Source organism: Cebus imitator, unplaced genomic scaffold (genome assembly GCF_001604975.1).
Source record: "Cebus imitator isolate Cc_AM_T3 unplaced genomic scaffold, Cebus_imitator-1.0 Scaffold192, whole genome shotgun sequence".
NCBI classification, from domain to species: domain Eukaryota; kingdom Metazoa; phylum Chordata; class Mammalia; order Primates; family Cebidae; genus Cebus; species Cebus imitator.
The window spans coordinates 1,205,473-1,226,402 of NW_016107507.1; the positions used below are offsets into that span (position 1 = coordinate 1,205,473).

At 42.0% G+C, this 20,930-nt stretch overlaps 1 protein-coding gene across 4 annotated transcripts in view; it reads right to left on the reverse strand.

Moving 5' to 3' along the window:
- The window catches only part of LAMB4 (laminin subunit beta 4), a 109,821-nt gene that overhangs the window by 55,098 nt on the left and 33,793 nt on the right, over positions 1–20,930 (reverse strand). For all 4 annotated transcript variants that reach the window (XR_005203143.1, XM_017546836.2, XM_037745114.1 and 1 more), the window contains exons 12-17: positions 19,122–19,231; positions 16,326–16,405; positions 15,622–15,772; positions 3,888–4,073; positions 2,232–2,347; positions 1,294–1,414 (exon numbers count right to left, since the gene is read on the reverse strand). Coding sequence is in view for 3 of the 4 variants with exons in the window: in XM_017546836.2 (XP_017402325.1) it covers positions 1,294–1,414; positions 2,232–2,347; positions 3,888–4,073; positions 15,622–15,772; positions 16,326–16,405; positions 19,122–19,231 (764 nt within the window). In the remaining variant the exon portion in view is untranslated. The remainder of the gene's footprint in view (positions 1–1,293; positions 1,415–2,231; positions 2,348–3,887; positions 4,074–15,621; positions 15,773–16,325; positions 16,406–19,121; positions 19,232–20,930) is intronic.

The window sequence follows — 20,930 nt, forward strand, 5'->3', positions numbered from 1 at the left end:
GACTCTGTCTCAAAAAAAAAAAAAAAAAAAAAAAAAAAAAAAAGAAAAGAAATAGAAAAAAACCTTAATTGAGGAATATGTTCCAGAAAATATTTTGACACATATTTCAAGAGCCATAACATCTTAGGTAAAGTAGGAAAATATTTTAAAATATTTTAAAAAATATGTATCAAGTATACATAGTATATATGTATCAAATATATGTATATTTCAAATGTATCAAATATACATATGTATCAAACATGTATCAAACATGCATAGTAGTAAAAAGTGGAAGCAACTTATATGACCAGGAATCGGCACAATAGATAAGTAACTTAAATAAATCTACTCAATGCCCAACTCTCCCCAGGGACAAGCCTGCGTCTGAAGGGCTGTGCAGAGTAAGAAGTTTGGAAGGAATGCCAATAGCCCCCCTGTTGGGGAAAAATGCTGGAAGAAATCACTCAGGAGATATTACGCATGGTTTGTAAAGATAGGAAGACTGCACACATACCATAAGAAAATGCTTGGCTGGGCATGGTGGCTCACGCCTGTAATCCCAGAACTTTCGGAGGCTGAGGTGGGTGGACTGCTTGAGGCCAGGAGTTCGAGACCAGCCTGGCCAACATAAAGAAACCCCATCTCTACTAAAAATGCAAAATTAGCTGGGTGTGGTGGCATATGCCTGTAATCCCAGCTACTCAGGAGGCTGAGGCAGGAGGATCACTTCAACCCAGGAGGCAGAGGTTGCGATGAGCCAAGATCGTGCCATTGCATTCAAAAAAAAAAAAGAAAGAAAGAAAAAGAAAAGAAAATGCTTATGATGAAGAGTGAGGTGAAAAAAATTGGTCTACACATTGTATAAGCACTCTGATTTCTATGATACAAAAGTATAGGATGTATAAAATGAGAACTTAGAAAATAATGGCTGTGGTTAGATTTCTTTCTCACATTTCCTCCACTGCCAGGGTGCTGTCGTGGCTCAGGGCAGGGGTGCAGAAGCAGGCAGGGCGGCTCTGATTCTTGACTCCCTACTCACTAGCTCTGTGACGCTGTGCCTCTGTTCCATCCTCTGTAAAACCATGAAAGTACCTACCACACAGGGTTTCCATGATTACATAATAGGTAAAACACTCCAAACCATTGCTGCGATATACTGTTATATAAGATTTATAATTGCTATTAGGTGGCTTTTATAATTGAGCAAATACATGTACATTTTTAAAACACACTTCACTAGAGAGTGTAAAAGTAGAGTTATAAAGGCGTTTAGTATCGAAGGAGGCACCCACAAAGCTCTGTGATACTTACAGAGTCCACCAGGATGTGTGAATGAGCGTGGGACTCTCCTTTCAAAGGCTGAGAAAAATAGATGTCTATGGAATATTGTACATCTGGTTCTAAACAGATGGGTGTGGGAAGCAGCATGATTCTGTATTAAGAAAGATAAAGCAAAAATTCAGACCACATACAATTGTATTAGCTAAATGGCCACAGTATTTGGTAGTCTTGCACTTGTACTGGGCAGTCACTTCCTCTGTGGGGCTGCAGCCACTGTAGGTCTAGATCAGCACAGGTGGGCTGGCTGGACGGTAAAGTCACGTTCAGATCCTCTGTGGTTCTTCCATATGATTGTGCCAAGCAGCAAATTGTGAGAAACTATTGGCCATGGGTTGTCATGACAACTCTGGGGAAAGGATAGGACAGAGGTCCTCATCCCATCTCTCATGCTAACGTCAACAGGATCTCAAAAAAATTATTTTGCCACTAGTTTCTGACGAAGCCAAATCAGTGGCCTCAAAATTAGTACCCTTTTACCTCAAAGACTCTCATCTATTTAGAGTAATCAAGCTGATTGCTTTACTCTTTTTCTTGTTGCATTTTGCTTTCTTACATTTCAGAGCCACCTGGGGACTGGAAAAGAACATTCAAGATTTAGAGAGAGGATATTCTGGCTAGAATCCTGGTTCTGCTACATACTAGCAAGAGTTTTCAGCAAATCATTTAAGTCTTCTCCTTCTCAATTTCTTCTTCATCTGATGAAGACAAAACTTGCTGTACTGAGTTGTTATAAAGACTAAAAGTGATATTAAATGTAAAGCCTAGTGCAGCACACAGTAAGTACTTAATATATGTTATAATTTCCTTCGGTCCCCCTCTTTTCCCACTTAGTTCCCAGATACAAATTATTGATATATGAAGAAAATTCTATGAAGCCTTCAGTGTTTGAGGACAGGCCTGAAACATACCTGGTAGCCGCTGGTAAGGCAAAAGACGGAGGCTCTGACAGTGGAGTCCTGGGTGTGCAGAGCTCACTCCCTCCAGGGGGGTTCACCACGATCTGGACAGTCCAGTCATCTGCAGACTAGACAGGCATGACATTAAGGCATGTCACTGCGAGGATGCAGGAAAGTGTTTCGCACGCACACATACATAGCTAAAGGAGAGTGCATGGACTTGAATTTGCAACCCATAGGCCACTTGGAAAAGAGCTTTGGTTTGGGAGATCGAGGATCACCTGAGGTTGGAAATTCGAGACCAGCCTGACCAACATGGAGAAAGCCCGCCTCTGCTAAAAATACAAAATTAGCTGGCCGTGGCGCATGCCTGTAATCCCAGCTACTCAGGAGGCTGAGGCAGGAGAATTTCTTGAACCTGGGAGGCAGAGGTTTTGGTGAGCCAGGATTATGCCATTGCACCCCAGCCTGGGCAACAAGAGCAAAACTCAGCCTCAAAAAAAAGGGGGGGGGGTTGTAGAGTTGAAAGAATCTTAGAGGTTCACTCCCAGGCCCAACTCTCTGATGCCTAAATTGTGATCCAGGCAGAAAAAACATTGTTTCTCATGGTTCATGGGCCTGGAAAAACCTTAACTCTCCTGGCAAGCCTAATCCCCAACCCCCACTTCCCAGGGAGTTGACTCATTCATCATAGCTCTGGATCACGGAACAATAATTTGGAATCCGTTACAAAAGGAATCTACACATTGGAGAGATATGCAAATGAGCTATATTCTAGAAGCCGTACAGTTTAGAAAAGCTTTTTTAAGGTGTCAGGGATATATTCTCTCTATAGATAATCTATCTATATTTTTTAATGGCTTTCTTATCATATGCATGGAGCCAAAGTTCATTGAAGTTCCTTGGCTTTCACTTGTAAGTGAGAAATAGAGAATTACATCCTATCACGCATTGCAAAGTGGATCAGCTGCTCTGGGCATGTGATACACGGTGAGAGCCTTCACAATGTGGTCCCTAGTTGGGCTTGGGAGCTTCTAAGACCACACCCCCCTCCAGCCACATAAAACATGTTTCAAAGGAGATGTTCAGTGGATTTTAGATCCAAAGAAAGGTTAGGAACTACTGGTGTAAATCAACTATTTTTCTAATTTGGCTTCTATTCTGTTTTAGACATTTCTTAAAAGGCAGGAGGCAGGGGGTCTCGTGGTGGCATACAAAAGGGGCAGTTTGCTTTTGGCCTTTCTCTTGTTTCAGGGTAAGATCCAGATGCAAACAAATGCATTTGCTGCATCCCCTGTGAGTCTGAATCTCTGCACATGTGTTGGTTTATTAAATTTTTAGAAGGAAAGTCCCAGGAGGGCAGGATTTGTGTTATTTTAGTTGTTTATTTTTCTTATACAAACAGTCACCACTTCCTTAAACCTGGCACCTTAAATATATAACTTCAACTGTGGCTTGTCTCCACGGGATACAGCATGCATCCATATGGCTCACTGTGCGGCGTCAGTATCTTTAGGAAACCCTTGGGTTTAGAATGCCCCCCAGATGTTCGCTTTTTGCAGATCCTTTGATGATGAGCCTATTCTAACGAGGCTGAAATGGAAACAGTTCAAGAATGTATTTCTGTCAGCTTTTCACCACCAAAGAAGTTGGAGAGTTAAAGGATACCTGGGTTCCGTAGGAAATGGCAATGGTGAAGTCCATGGGAAACGGAATGTTGTTGACAGCAAATCGCAAGCCAGCCCCAGAGAGAACCCTGGCAAATCCAGGTCCAGTCCATGTAACGGGGTTCCCAGGAACTGTCTCTCCTAAAACAACGTGAACAGCAGGACTCTGGCCAAAAGTTCCTGAGCCCTAAAATGGGAGAGGAATGTAAATAGCTTTGCCTACAGTCAAGGCCTGGCAGAGTTCAAGAAAACCAGTCCCCCCACTGCACCACCCCCTGTATTTCCTGGTGTGTATATGATTCATATGAGTCACAGATAAATTATTCTAAGCAGGATACAGTCCAGAATCCAGATGAGAATAATGTGCTGATACTGCAGGTTTGGAACATATATTACTATATAGAATGATTGATTCGAAAGCAGTGTCCTGGGAAACCACTTTAATTTTTAAGTACCCGTTGGGCTAATGAACTGAGCAAATTCCACATTGATGAGTTTGGGTTTTCTCGGATATGTCTGTGGAGTTCTGCCCAAAACATGGAGACTATTTCCACGCTCACTTTACAGATTTTGCCTAATTGGGCATGACAATGAGAAAACCCACATGGATATTTCTCATTTTGCATGGAAGAAATACCTAGAATTTATTTTCTAGGTATTTCTTCCATGCAAAATGAGAAATGCTCCTTTTCTATCTTCTTAATAGCATATAAGTATAAAACTCAAACATGATTAATTAGAATCCCCGACGGTCTGTATACTCGATGTCAGCCTGAGGCCATCTGGACCCTGCAGATAACACCTCTTTAATTACTTTTGCATTGGCCTCTCCACACTCACAGCTTCTGCTCAAATTCCTCCTCTTGTTACTTTTGCCTGTGTTGCTGCAATAGTCTCTTGGCGCTGCTCTCTTCCCTCTCTCTGGTCCAATACATACCACGTCCTGCTGCCAACCAAGCATTTCAAACTCTTTCTGCCAACAGAATAACGCCCAACTTACTTAGCCTGGAGTTCTTGTTGCTCTGTGATCTACCTCAAACTACCCTCCATTTGATAAATGTTTAGTAACCATTACGTGCCAGCTCCTGAATTAAGAATACAAAATAAATAGGACAGACCCCCTGCCACAGAGGGGTTTAGAATCTTGCATTTGAGACAGAAATGTAAATAAGAAGCTATAGTATCAGATTGGGTTTTAATAGACAGAGGTATATGTAAAGTCATCTACATGCAATGTTTTTCAAACATTTAAAAAAATCCCCTTGTAAGGCCAGGTGCGGTGGCTCACACCTGTAATCCCAGCACTTTTGGAGGCTGAGGCAAGTGGATCACAAGGTCAGGAGTTAGAAACCAGCCTGGCCAGCATGGTGAAACTCCATCTCTACTAAAATTACAAAAATTAGCCTGATGTGGGGGTGCACACTTGCAGTCCCAGCTACTCAGAAGGCTGAGGCATGAGAATCTCTTGAACCTGGGAGGCTCACTGTGCTCCAGCCTGGGTGACACACCAAGACTCTGTCTCATATATCTATATCTATTTATATGTGTGTGTATCCTTGCAATTGTAGTAGACACTGTAAGTGCATCTCCCAGATCTCCTTTAGCTGTTTGGTGCACCCATCCCCCAGTTGCTGTGTGTGTGGCTGCTGACAGCTGACAGTTGACCCTTGTTCTGGAGAACTGCTCTTTCATACCTCCCTTTCATAACCCCCCAACACAACCTCTGGGAGCTCACAGTCAATGACTGACTGATACAAGGCTGGCCAGGTTGTCCCAAGGGCCAGGACAACTTAGTCTGCGGTGTCTGCTCCTGAGCTCCTCTGAGGATCAATTCAAGGATTGTTTTACCTGAGACCATATCTCACTTTGCTCTTTCCTTTTCTTTTTTCTCCTTCACTCTCTTAAGAGTAGTCCTGAAGAACATTTCCTTAATTCATGTGATTTTCGCATGCAGCTGAATCCCATCTTAGGCTCTCCTAGGACACCTGACTTGAGATAGGTAATGTCAGACAGTTTATCTGAAAGTAGATCCTAAGATGGAATTCTGGAGGTGGATAATTTACTGTTTTGCTGGCAATGAGGACCCTGGTGGGTGACATGTACTGATGATCCTGACATGAAGTACTGATATAATTGCTAAAACTGTTACCTATGGAGAAATGGGACAGAATAAAGGCAAGGAATGGCAGGCACTGACTTGAGCAGTATTTCTGGCATTAAAAGATATGGGAGGCATCTGTATCCTTTGATGTTCCAGTAAGAACTGTGAAAATGGGTGGCTGCTGTTGAATGTCTTTGATGAGAGAAAATGACAGGGTCAGACAATCAATCATCAATGTAAAGCAAAGTGTGAGAATCAGAGAACCTCCTTGCAGATGTGTTTAAAGAGACTCTCATCTCCTTAAACTAGAGAGCAAGAAGAGCTGAAGATTATTCACAAGCATTGAATTATAAGAGTTTGCAGAACTTCAGAGAAGAGGCTGAATTAATAGCCTAGGTAAATTACTTATGAAAACATAACTGTCTATTGGGGAAGGGGATATACCCATATCTTTCAGTATTAGTGGATATAGGATCTGAACTTATGCTGATAACAAGGTATCCAAAATGCCACCATGGTCTCCTTGTTAGAATAGGGGAATATGTGGATCAGGTAATAAATAGACTGCAGGCCAGGTGCCTTTCATAGTGCGTTCACTGTATTTACAGAACCACCTGTATAGATAATTTTCTTCAGTTCTTGAATATATAATGGAATGAACCTGCTTTGCAGTTGGCCCTGGTTCTTCGACCTGTGGGGTAAGAGCTCTTGTCATAGAAAAAGCTGGTAAAATCCTGTAAAATGAGCCCCGTACTCCAGCCCAAAGCCAAGATGGTACATAAAAACACTACTACAAATCAGGGGCATCCTCAGAGTGCCACTCTCAAGCCTTAAAGGATGAATGAGTGGTGGTTCCCATCATATCCCCATTTAAGGCATCAAATTTGTTTCTGCAGTCATTGGATGGATCACTGGCAGATGGAAGTTACCGCAAATTTAGCCAAGTTTTAGTCCCATGTGCAGCTGTTGGGTTGGATGGAGTGCCTTTACTAGAGCAGATTAATACAGCCTCTGGAACATGCTATGCAGATATTGATATGCAAAAATGTTTTCTCTTCCATACATGTAAGGATACACTGTCTGCAAATGTGGTGGCGTGGAATGGCGAGGCTCTATTTTGCAACAAGGGCAAGTGGGCTCCTTCTGTAGTCTGCGAGTGCTGAGGAGAACACTTGGAAAGGGCAAGAGTGTGTGTTCACAGTCTTACTCCAAGGCTATTTTAATTATCCTGGTCTCTGTCACAATATACCACCAAAGGATCTGGACCATCCATATATCCTATGAAATACTCATTAATCCACTACATCAAGGCTAGTGAAGTGTGTGCCTTGGCCCAAGGTGATACTACATGGTTTCCCACAGTGAGAACCAGCCGTTCTATGGCCTTGGCCAGCACTTTTCCTGAGGGCCGTAATTCGCCAAGGTGGGAAAACATAACATCTCCTCTGCACAATAGATCCATTTTCCAGCAAAAGAAGTTCAGCAGTGCTCATGTGATTTTGGGAGTCACTGCCCCTACACAAACCATACTACCAGAAGGTGCTGACCTGAGATGGCAGTGGAATAGGGCCCGTTAAAGATGCAGCTGAAGTGTTAGCTTCACAGACTTGGAAATGAAACACCAGGAGATGGGTCAGTGTTCTTTGGGATGCTATGTACTCCTTAAATCAAGGCATTTGTGGGATGCTGTGTCCCCAGCAGGTAGAATACATGGGCTTGGGAGAATCAATTACGATTAGCCATGCCCACTGTCACTCCCAGTAACCATGGGAATCTGGGCTTCTTGTCACTGTACTTTAGGCTCTGTGGATCTAGAGGTTTTGATTTTTGGAGGGAGACAAAGAGTTCCTTCTGCTAATCTTAAAGCTATGGCTGCTGCATGGTCTCTTGGGCTCTTCATACCAGCAGACCAGTAGTCATGAGAAGGAATTACCATAACTAGTAGAGCCGTGGCTATATAATGGGGACATCAGGAATGTGTACGGCACTGAGGTGATCCACTGGGACACGTTTGGTGCTCCCATACATGTGGTCTGATAAGGTATGCCATGCAGTGGCTCCAGCCCCTGAGGGATGAGGGTGTGAGTCATCTCACCCAGAAGTGCCAGTTGAGGATGACAGGAATGTACAATGTATAGAGAGGAGGGAGGGAGATGGTATCAGTTATAGCCTTGGGACCTACTGCAGCTAGACGTTGTAGTTTGCCTCACTAGTGTCATTCTGTAAATTTCCTCGGGAATTATGACCAATCAGAATCCTGGAGAAGCTGTGCTTGCATGGAGTGAACTTAACGTAAGAAGCAAATGGGCAAGGCCAGTTTCATGGTTGCCTAGGACCACCTGTCCCCCAGGAAAGCCCCCATGATTGATTTGATGCTTTGCTGTCACCATCTTGATATAGTTAATAATTTTATTTCTTTGAACGTGCTCTGTAAGTCTCTTGGGACAGTGGAGCATGCACATGAGCAGAAGAGATATGCACATCATGTGTGTCTGCTTCCTTGTTGCCCCACTTGCGGATAGTGCATATCATGGCTGATGAACACAGAATTCTGGTGGACCTACTATGCCTGAGAGTTCAGTGAGACTCACTCAAAGTGAGTGCAAGATAACTGCGTTACTAATGTGATCGAGTTAGCAAGAGTGCCTGCCGACAGCTCCAAGAAGGCAAGCTTTCTGTTAGAACCAGACTTGTTTTCAAAGCAGAAAGAAAGGCATTCGAGGAAACATAAACAACCAAAGAATCCTATTATTATTATTATTATTATTTTGAGACAGGGTCTCATTCTGTCACCCAGGCTGGTGTGCAGTGGCACAATCGCGACTCTCTGCAGCCCTGACCTCCTGGGCTCAAGTGATCCTCCCACCTCAGCCTCCTGAGTAGTTGGGACCATCGGCACACATCATCACACCCAGCTAATTTTTAATTTTTTTTGCAGAGATGGGGTCTCAAATCCAGTCTGGTTTTAAACTCCTGGACTCAAGTAATCCTCCCATCTTAGCCTCCCAAAGTGCTGGGATCACAAATGTGAGCCACCATGCCAGGCGCCATATATATTCTTATTCATTTGACTTCCCTGCATTAGCCAACTACTTCCAGTGAAAAGGATGACTAGAACGAAAGAGAAAGACAGGACAACCCACAGTTTCATTTCCTTTCTGTCCTTCCTTCCTCATCAGTATGCTGAAGGTAGACTATTGGTTTAACACACAGCAGGAGGTGAAGTGAAAACAGCTGACTTAGTTTTGTGCAGTGTTCTCACAGTTCTGGTAAGAATGAAATACATATGTATATATGACTACAAATTGACGCTGCGGCTATGAATACAAACTTTGTAATTTCAGTGATTCCATGTGTGAGTTGAAATGCTCTTATGTTTACAGTTAAAATTGGCACTGCACTCTACAAAGATGAATGGTACAATTCATGCTAATCATTTTGCATTTTAATATATCTTTACACAGAATGACATCAAACAGCAAGTAAAAAAAATGCTCTGAAAATAGAGAAAGACTATGACAGGAAGTATAAAGCTTGATATTTTAGTACTTTTAATGGCCCTTTTTTTTCTTCTGATTTTAGAACACGGGCTCTGCATTTGTATTTTGCGCTGGGCCCTGCAGGTGGGTCTGAGCATGCAGTGAGTAGGTGTTTTAAGTGTTGCAGGTGCTGTTGTTCTGCTGCCAGATCCCCTTTCCTGGGCCAGCGCATGCAGCTGCCAGCTTCTAGGACTGTTGTTGCTATGGCTCCTGACTGTCCTCCTCTCTTGGACCTTGCTCTTGGCTTGTGAAGCCACCTCACCTGGAAGGTTACCCACATCTACCTCGGCAGTCCACCACCAATGACTGACTGATGCAGGAACACAACAGGCCAGCCCTGTGCCTCAGTGGGGGACAGCTCTGTGATGCAATTTATGCTTCAGAGCTTCCCTGGGGGATGAGACCCAAAGCTACACTTTACCCTCGACCCCATACCTGCCTCTCCCTTTCTCATTTCCTAGCCTACTTCCCTCACTCCATTATAGGATTTTCCTGACATGCATTCTCTCAATAAAACACATGCACCTGAATCCCCGTTGTCCTAACCTAAGACAGTGACACTGTATACATGTACACATACATTGATATAAAATTGAAAAAAGTTTCACAAAATATGACTATTTTGTATTCTTCTGTTGTACTAAACTGACCCACTAAACTGATTCCATGGCCTACTTATTAACTGGCATGGCCTGCAGTTTGAAAAATTATAGCTCTTTGGAAACTCGGAGATGGAAACAATTATGTCCAGATGTCAGGGTAGGAAACATCAGAGAAAAAGAAATCTGAGTTGGGTTTTAAGGGATGAGGAGTTTTCCCAATCAATAACACAGAGGTGGTCATTTCAAGAGAGAGAGGAGTACATAGTGGATGCTTAAAGCAGGGTTTCTCAAAGTGCTGTCATGAACCGTCTATATCAGAATCACCTTGGGGCACATGGCAGACGTGCACGTTTCTTGGACAACTTCAGATTCCCGGATGTGGGATCTGGATTTTGAATAAATGCCCTCTTCAGTATTATATTTTCTTTGTCAATTATGAAATCACTTCCTTGTTGCTGGAAATACATATCACATTCAGGCAAAGCTGTTGCTAAATGCTTTTTTAAAATTTATTTTTTTTGAGACAGTCTTACTCTGTTGCCCAGGCTGGAGTGCAATGGCATGATCTCAGCTCACTGCAATCTCCGCATCCCAGGTTCAAGTGATTCTTGTGTCTCAGTCTCCGAAGTAGCCGGGACTACAGGCATGTGCCACCACACCCAACTAATTTTTGTATTTTTAGTAGAGATGGTGTTTCACCGTGGTTGGCCAGGCTGGTCTCGAACTCCTGACCTCAGGTGATCTGCCTGCTTCAGCCTCCCAAAGTGCTGGGATTACAGGCATGAGCCACCATGCCCAGCATAAAATCATAAAAATAAATGACAGTTTAAGTGCCCATCAGAAGTATTAATTATACCATGGACCATGAGGTTCAGATTGTTCCAGCCTTTAACAGGTAGTCATGATTCTTATTTGGTTGCTTCAGAAAAAGTAATATAGATACAGTTTATAATTTTTTTGGTTTTCTGTGAAAATGGAAAAATTTTGGTAGTCCTAAGACCACATGTTGGATTTTCTTTTTAAAGGATGCTGTATTAGTGAAAGCCTAAAGTGGAAAAATATTTAATTATATACTGGCTTTGTGGTGTTAAAAAAAAAAAGTATAAATACTAGGTTTTAAGGTTAGGTTTCAAGAAAAAAGTTGAAGAAAATCAATAATAGGCATGGAATAGAAATTTTAAAAATGATTAGCTATTATAACTTTTGACATTCTTCAGCCCAGTTGTTCTTCGTTCTTCCAGTTTGTAGATTTTTGTCTTGTAAGTTTTCATGAGAGGTTATATCAGAATAGTCAAATTCCACTGGCCAAACTAAAAGAGGAAACTCACATGCGTGCAACTCCAGTTTCCTTAAAAACTTGGTTTTTATGGGTTTCTCATTCATGTCATCTCTTTAGTCATTCAGCTGCTAACCCAGTTAAATCTCCAATTGTTCCATGTTTCCCAATTTTCCCTGCACCCTTGATATCTGTGTTTGCCTGTTTGATGTTTCATTGTTGGTTTTACAGGCAAGACTTTTAATTTCACAGGTGAGGGCTGGGCACGGTGGCTCACGCCTGTAATCCCAGCACTTTGGAAGGCTGAGATCGGTGGATCACCTGAGGTCAGGATTTCAAGAGCAGCTTGGCCAACATGGCAAAACCCTATCTCTACTAAAAAATACAAAAATTATCCAGGTGTGGTAGCAGGCGCCTATAATCCCAGCTTCTTGGGAGGCTGAGGCAGGGAGAATTGCTTGAACCCAGGAGGCAGAAGTTGCAGTGAGCTGAGATCATACCACTGCACTCCAGCCTGGATGACACAGCGAGAGTCTGTCTCGGAAAAAAAGGAAAGTAATAAAATAATAATAAAAAATTTTCACAAGTGTCCTAATTGTTCATCATGAGCTGGAAGCCCTGAGGTCAGCCATAGCCAGCGTCAGGAGCCCCACTGATTCCAGCATTCATGATTCAGACTCAGCTATACTTTCTGACAAGCTCCTGGGCCTCTGTGATGAGATCCCTTTAGAAGGGCCACACTGGGATTGTATCTATTTGCTCTTTTTCTTCCTCTTCACCAACTGTTTTCATCTTGTAACGTAATGTTACAAACTATTTTACTAATTTTATACAGAAACTATGTATTAAAGAATTAATGTTAAATCTCTTCTATGCTATATTAAATTCTATACTATGCTAAACTCAAACAATATTAGCCTATTGTGACTTTAAAGCAGGTTTTCTGTACAAGTCACTTCTGTAAGAAAATAAACCAGTGCTTACCAAACTGCACAGGAGTCACCTGGGGGATCGTATTAAAAAGCAGACATGACTCAGTAGCCTAGGGTAGGTATAAGCTTCTAATGAGCTCCCAGATAATGGAATATTACTGGTCTGCAGATCACATTCTGAGTTACAAGCACATATATATAACTTTTTGATGAGCCATGGAGAAAGTGAATTATAATTCTTCTGAGTTCTCCAATTAGAATATTGAAACAATTCTTCATAAGATGTGGTTGGGTTTGCCTTCATGCATATTTCCATCTCCAACCTTTCTCTTCTCTCTGTTACCTCTTAACCTAGGTCCTTATTTGTTCCTGTCTGGACTAGTGCAGTCTGTCCAGAAATGGGCTTCACTTCTATTGATCAAGTTGGAAGAACACTGGGGACACCCCCCGTCACATCATTCCCTTGCAAAGAAGGTGTATGGTGAACACATCTGACAGCAATCACTTAAGCATACCCAGAGAATGACCCTATGGTCTAAAACGAATGTGTGTTTAGAGTTCACAGCTAAGGAATCTGGGAGTAGCCAACCTGGAGATTCATTCCTTACCCCTGAGGAATATCTGAACCTCTGGCCCATCCTGTGGAACACAGGCCATACAGGGGTTTGAGGCCCTTTGTTTTGGATTTAATGAAGGTTGCATGGAAGAGGTTGCTGGGGGCAGGGTGCTAAGTGAAAATGCTATAGAAACTACATGTTTTTTATAGCAGACCTCCTGTCTAGCCTGCTGCCATTGGACCCCTGTGTGTCAGTTCCCTCAATAAACCATATGTCTCATTTTCTGACTCTGGGTGGCTTCTTCGGCCTCTTGAACATGGTGCAGTATCTACTGAAGTCAATAGGGGCCCAGCATGACAGAAGGTTTCAATGAGTTCTCATTGCCCAAAAAATAAAGTTTAGCCTCCTTGGCAGGAGCCTATAATTTTATTTTACAATAGATCTTCTCTATTTATACTCCCTGCTGTACCTGTGACTGTACCTGCCTTGGTTCTCCTCTGAACTGTTATTTATTACTTGCCCTGTCTAGACTGTCTTCTCTTATGGGCTGACTCGTGGCTCAGAAATCCTAACACACTTACTGCTTCTCCTTATCATTTGTCACTACCCCATCCTAAGTGGTCTATGTAAAAACTCCTGGGGCCAGGGACCCTAACTAATCTTTATCTATATGTCCTTAGCCTGGAGCTCAGCTTTGTGTGCATGTTGTATCACATTTTAAGGGGTTAAGAGCAAGAGTTGTGTTTGGTTTTTTGAGACATGGTCTCGCTCTGTTGCCCAGGCTGGAGTGTGATGGTGCGACCACAGCTCACTGCAGCCTCAACCTCCCAGGCCCAAACTATCCTTCCACCTCAGCCTCCTGAGTAGCTGGGATTACAGGCATGTGCCACCATACCCAACTACTTTTTTATCATTGTTTTTGTAGAGATGGGATCTCACTACGTTGTCCAGGCTGGTCTCGAACTTCTGGACTCAAGTGATCCTCCAGTCTTGGCCTCCCAAAGTGCTGGAGTTACAGATGTGAGATACCACACCAGGCCCAGAGTAAGAGTTCTGAAACCAGATGCCCCAGGGTTTCCATTCAGTTTCTCCCAAACCCCGCCATCTACTAGGTGTATAACTTTGAATGAATTACTTAACCTCGCTAATGTTTTTTTTCTCATGTGGGAATTAGGAATAATAGGTTGCTTGGAGAGTTAAATGAGATAATGTATGTAAAGTGCAAAGCACAGTGCATTAAAAAATGGAATAATAATATTAATTAATTAATAATAATATTAATAAGACAGAAACAGTGACAGCATAGCAAGCATACTATAAAAATTTGTTAACGAATGTGCAAAGAATTAAATGGTACCCAACTTAAATCTTTTCTACAATTAAAGATCATACCCTCAGCAGGGAAAGAAAATTATTCACATTATTGCCCTTTAAACTCTTAATGTCAGTTCCACCTTGAATGCTTTTTCTTTTATCATAGGTATTACTTTCTATCCATTTAAGAAACTTTTACTTGCCCTTTAAACCTATCCCATGTCCTGGACATTTTTTCTTAAGCCATGGAGGGAGTAGCAAAGGTTCATATCATGCACAATATAAACCCCCCACCATCCCACCGCTTCACAAACGAAATCAGCATTGTTTCAGACGTTTTACTCACAATCCCTGCCTCAGAGCTGTATTGGCATACCAGATATTATTCTATTTATTGGTAATGGACAAACATTTGTTCAGTATGTGCCGTGTTGAAGGTGCTGCATTCATTCATTTTAGATAATTATGTTTGCTCTATTTTCTTATCTAGAAAGTGGGACCTAGTTATGGCCTAAATAGAAATACTGATACTTCTTTCCAATTTTTTTTTTCAGTCAGTCACCATCATAAACATGCAATATTCAAGACCATGAAGAAGAACCCAGACGTAGGATTGTTTCATTTGGATTCCACCTACCACAGTTGTTACATCTCAGTAGGGACAAGGAAAGTCTCATGCTCTTGCCTTGACTCTAGTCAGTAAAAGAGCAAATTCCAAGCCTCCTAAGGAGCATTCTCATCCCTCCCTCTTTGTCCTCACAGAAAAAGAAGAGATTCCAGGAATGCCTTGGTTACTGGAACCTAGAATTAGTTCCCCTTGTTTTCTTTATCTATCCAAATTCTGTCTTTGGGATCAACTTTCACTTGCTCTCTCTCCTCAAAGACTGTCACTTTGAATTACCTTTCCTTTGTCATATTCCTACCTAGAGTCATACTCTTGAGAACCTTGTATACCTCTGTCACTCATTCATTAGAAGATATTGATAAAGATCCTACAGTGTGTCAGGCACTGTGCGAGGCACTAGAGCAACAATGATGAATGCTGTACACATCCCCCTCACACTTTTATGGTTTATAATATCATGGGGAGATAGAGAAATAGAAGCTCAATAAACACATTTTATCTGGTGGGTACCTTAAAAGAGCAAAATTTGATAATTTTCATCATAATTTGATCCATTCATGTTTATGTGCCAGACCCTGTGGTAGAACTGGGATACAAAGATGAATTAAACAGAGACTCTGCTCTCAAGAGTTTATATAATCTGCAGTTGCAGCTTACATAAACTCTGATCTGCATCTTTTGGCAAAAGAATTTTTTTTTCTAGGTAACTTAACCACAATCTCAGGTGTGTGCTGTTTACTGACACATCATCTCAACGCAGTCTACAGGGACAGTAAATGACATACGAACCGAAGGTGCCAGTCCTTGGAGTGGTGTGGCTTCCTCTGCCTCATAGAGATAGAAATTCAAAGGAGGAAAGAAGTAACCAGGGGCTGGTTCAGAGCAGCTGCGGCCGCTGACGTGCGGGCGGCATTCACACTGCCCATCTGTGGGTGAGCACCTGAGGAAAAAGCAATTCTTCATGAAAAAATATAAAGTCGGTGAGTGTAAAATGAAGGTGGAGGGGTGCTGGGCTCGTGTTCCCTAAGTTTGGACCAATGCTTAGAATCAGTCAATCAATAGTCCTGTGGCCAGATGTAGAAAGGCCATTGGTTTAACACAACTGGTCTTGAGTGGTGAATGTAGAATCATGGAGCCCAGGTGGACACTTTTTTCTTTCCTGGTTCTGCCCTAAAATCTGGCATTAGGACCAAAAAGAGTGGCATTAGGACCTCTCTTTACAGGATGGCAAAAAGCTGGTGCTTTAAGCAGGTCACACATATTCAGGCACCTATCCCACTAGTTTGTCGGATACCCTGCAGAAGGATTGTTTACCTCACCCTTGGAAATATTTGAAGCGAAAGAAATCAGTGGGTCGTAGTTAATGTCTCAAGATCATTGCTTGTCATGGAATAAAATTTTTCACCTATGACTATGAGCATATCAGAATAAAATATGCTTTTATGTTTAAATAAGGAATATTGCTATACAACTTACTCATTTGACTGACTTACGCATTAGAATAAGCACCTCCAATATCACAGTCACAGGGAGAGCACCCATGGAGATGATTTCCCAGGCCCCAGTATCCAACCTACAGAGAAAAAAGGCTCAGCTGATTCCAGCTATGAAGATATCATTCTGAAGTACAACATTGAAATCACTACAATGCAATTTCCACACATCAAATAGCCAAACAGCCTGCACCATCCCACAAGAGCCTTTCTGGCCTATGCACTTGGCTAATGATCTCCACCGACACATCTCCCGTCTGCACGATTTGAAGTAGGGGACAGGGCTGGGCGTGGTGGCTCACACCTGTAATCCCAGCACTTTGGGAGGCTGAGGCGAGTGGATCACTTGAGGCCAGGAGTTTGAGACCAGCCTCTACTTGGGAGGTTGAGGCAGGAGAATAGCTTGAACCTGGGAGGCAGAAGCTGCAGTGAGCTGAGATCGTGCCACTGCACTCCAGCCTGGGTGACAGAGTGAGACATCATCTCAAAAAAAAAAATAAATAAATAAATAAAAAATAAAAAAAAAATGAAGTAAGGGGAGAGGAAGGTTGTATTATGTATTATGTCAAGTAGAAAAGCAACGGGAGCCATCCAATTTCTCTAATATCACCAGTTTATGCTCAAGCTGAGTTATTTAAGTCCTGTCAGAAGAGTTCTTCTACCAACCTACGTGTAACTGCTTCGCTTGCACCCCCACCTCCCCACAGGTGGAGTCTTTCTAGTGCAGTGGTGTGATCTCGGCTCACTGCAACCTCTGCCTCCCAGGTTGAAGTAATTATCCTGCCTCAGCCTCCTGAGCAGCTGGGATTACAGGCACCCACCACCATACCTGGCTAATTTTTGTATTTTTAGTAGAGATGAGGTTTCACCATGTTAGCCAGGCTGGTCTTGAACTCCTGATCTCGTGATCCATCCACCTTGGCCTACCAAAGTGCTGGGATTACAGGCATGAGCCACCATGCCCGGCCATGTAACTGCTTTTAATAAAACTCTTAGGGTCCCTTACCACAACAATCCCTGGGTATTTTACCCATACAATATTGAAATGTTTGCGGTAGAGAAATCATTCAAGCTAACTTTGAGATATTACATGAATATCACACGTTCGTATAGGCATTTGTTTATAAATCAGCTGTTTTGGCATAATAATGTGAATCCATGTGAGAGAGTCAACTCTGTTCCAGGCTTTTTCATCATTGCAACATCTTGACCTTTGTTCAAAATAAACAGCTGGTGAGACAGAAATAACTATTTTCTAAGTGTTATAATATTTAGTATAAAATGCTCAAAAAAATTCTCCCACAAATCATAATTGAACAAGCTTGGATAAAACTTAGATTTCAGTACGTATGAAATTCTTGCTGGAAATGGTCTTGTGAAGCAACCATATTTTTTGTTATCCTGGTACAATTTCATGCATGATTTTACTCAAGAAGATGTCTTTTAGATATTAAACATTGATGTCTTTGGACACAATGCAACAAAGGACTTGATATTTTTCCCCAAACCAAAATTTTAGTTTAAGGAAAAAAAATAATGTGACAGGAGCTGCTTCCCACAGGATGTGGTTGCGAAAACTCCCTGTAGGACAGGGAATGCTGCCATGCTGGCCACCTCAGGGCAGAGCCAGGGCGCCATCGGACAAATGTGGATATGGAGAAGCTGCTGGGTGCATGGGCTCAGCCACGATGGACAGCTACCCCACAGCTGGTCCCTCTTCAGTTATTTTGCTTGCTTGCCCTGCAAGCAAAAGTGTGTCTGTATTGCACATGTAGCAGTCAACCAGCCAGTGAAAAAAGTCAGCCTGAGCCTAAGCATTGTCTGGAATTATATAATTTGGTTGATCACATATTTTCAGGATTTGTCGATCCTGTAACCAACTTTTTTTGGGTTACAAACTTATGGTGATGGAGACTGGCGTAGCTGACCTTTCTCTTAAATGTACAATTTTCAGATTTTCTGATTTGTCTTGCAGAACCCTCTCTTCCTAGTTCCTTGTTTCTTTCCCCCACTCCCTCTGCCCCATCCTGTTTTCAATAAAATGACTTAAAATATGAGCACAAAACCTTGTCCTCATAGGCATATGTTTCTTATTCATCAGCTACGTTTCTTCAGACACATCAAGGTCACTGTTCTTTTATTAGGTTAAGTTTTTGTTTTTTTCTTTCTGAAATGTCATGGTGAGCTGCCAAGATTGGAGAACAAAGAAAAGAAAAAACTCCCCCATTGCATGATGCATTTCTTATGGAGTGAATATGTTTTATTTTTACTAATTTTAGATCATACATATTTGTATGTTTAGTAGAGCCTGTGAAAAATCCAAGAGTTTATTTCCCACAGGAATCTAAAATACATTAAACCTAAGTTTGTTGTTTTTTTTTTATATAAGAACTTATCCAAAATATTTTTAGGCAGGGAATGGTAGGGATAAGGGGATTGTGTGCAAGAGACAGAAGCAAGGCCCCATGATCTGGTGGCCCAAAACATGGGCAGATTAATGTTCTTCTATTCTGCTGCTTGGCATTTTCAGGATAACAGTGGATAAACCTAGTAACATCTGTGCCTGGGTTGGTTTAGTCCAATCCAGGGGTGTGCTGGCAAATGTTTAACAGGCAGCTCTCTGCAAGGGTGAGGGGAGGCTGATAGTGTTTGCCAATTTCTGTAGAAGAAATACCCATATCACTGGAGTATTAAAATACAATAGGACAAGGAAAGAGATTAGCAAGATCTCAGCTAGGCAATGGCAATAGAAATCTGCATCACTATATAAAAGGGAAACTACAGGCAAATACATACGATGCATTCTTCGCAGTGTGCTCCGGTGACATATGACAGGCATGAGCATTGGCCTGTATCCACATCACAGGTCAAGAGTGGCAGACTCCCAAGGGGGTTACAGTTGCAGGCTGAAAGCACAGCATACGCCATTATTCTCATTCTTAATTCCTCCACTCCTGTGAGTGTCCTTAATAGCTCACACAAAGCAAAAAGCATAACCGCAAGAACACAGAAGCCTGCTCTGCCAGGTTTACTGTGTGCCTGGCTGCATGATGACTGCACTGCATATAACCTCACAGAGGAAATCCTGTGTCAGACACTTCCAGAGCCCTATGTAGTCTTACTAGATGGCAATTAGGAGGAGACAAGTAGGCAGCAAGTTGTACATACTGCAGTACTGGCACAGTAATTCTGAGTGAAGCTGACCGGGCTGGGTGACTCAGACGCAGGAGTTTCTGGGCATCGTGGTTAGTAATGATGGCTCCTTCTTTGGCAGATGTATCTGGAATCCCGCTTTCTCTTTTCTCTCTTAGTACATCATGACTTTTTCTCTTAATTCCCCTCTCCTTCTTCTCCTCTACCCCTAGGCATTTCTGAGTCCTGTATATGTTGCAAAGGCTAAGACATCATGCTACCAGAGCAAGGAGTACACGTGCAGCAAATACCAATGTTCATGGAAATAACCCAGATGCCCATCGACTAATGAATGGATAAATAAAAGTGGTATATCTGTATAATCGCATATTATTCAGTGATAAGAAATAAAGGCCAATACAATCTGCAGTATGGGTAAAACCTGAAAACATTACTAACGGTACCATCTTAACCATTTTAAGCAGAAGTTCAGTTGTGTTAAGTACCTTAACCTTGTTGCATAAACAAGCTCCGGAACACTTTTCATCCTGCAAAACTGAAACTCTATGCCCTTTATAAAATAACTCCCCATTCCTTCTCCCCTCTAAGCCCTAGCAATCAGCAACCATCATTCTGCTTTCTGTCTGATTTTGATTACTCTGGGTACCTCATATAAGTGGAATTATATAGTTTTTGTCATTTTGTGACTGCCTTCTTTTACTTTGCATGATGTCCTTAAGGATCATCCATGTTGAAGGATGTATCAGAATTTTCTTCATTTTTAAGGAAGAATAATATTCCCTTGTATGTAAATACCACATTTTGCTTATCCACTCACCCAGCAATGGATACTTGGATTACTTCCACCTTTTGGCTAGTGTTGCTATGAACTTGGAAATACAAATATCCCTTCAAAGCTCCAATTTCACTTGTTTTGGGTATATATCCAGAGGTGGGATTTCTTTTGTTGGGGTATGATGTTATAAAACTGATTGTGGTGATGATTACACAACTTCCAATACACTAAAAATTATTGAATTGTTTACAGGATGAATTGTATGGTATGTAAATTATATTCAATAAAGCTGTTATGGACTGGGCACAGTGGCTTATGTCTAGAATCCCAGAACTTTGGGAAGTTGGGGTGGAAGGATCGCTTGGGATCAGGAGTTCAAGACCACCCTAGGCAACATAGTGAGACTCCATCTCTTAGAAAAAATAAATTAGATGGCTGTGGTGGCACATGCTTATAGTCTTAGCTACTCGGAGGCTGCGGTGGGAAAGTTGCTTGAGCCCAGGAGTTTAAGACTGCAGTGAGCAATGACTGTGCCACTATACTCCAGCCTTGATGACAGAACAAGAGTCTTTCAAAAAAAAGAAAAAAAAAGTAAAGCTGTTATAGGCCCACACACACCAAAATAATGTTCAGCCTGTTCTTAGAGGACATCAGTTTAGTCAGAGAGTTAGGGAAAC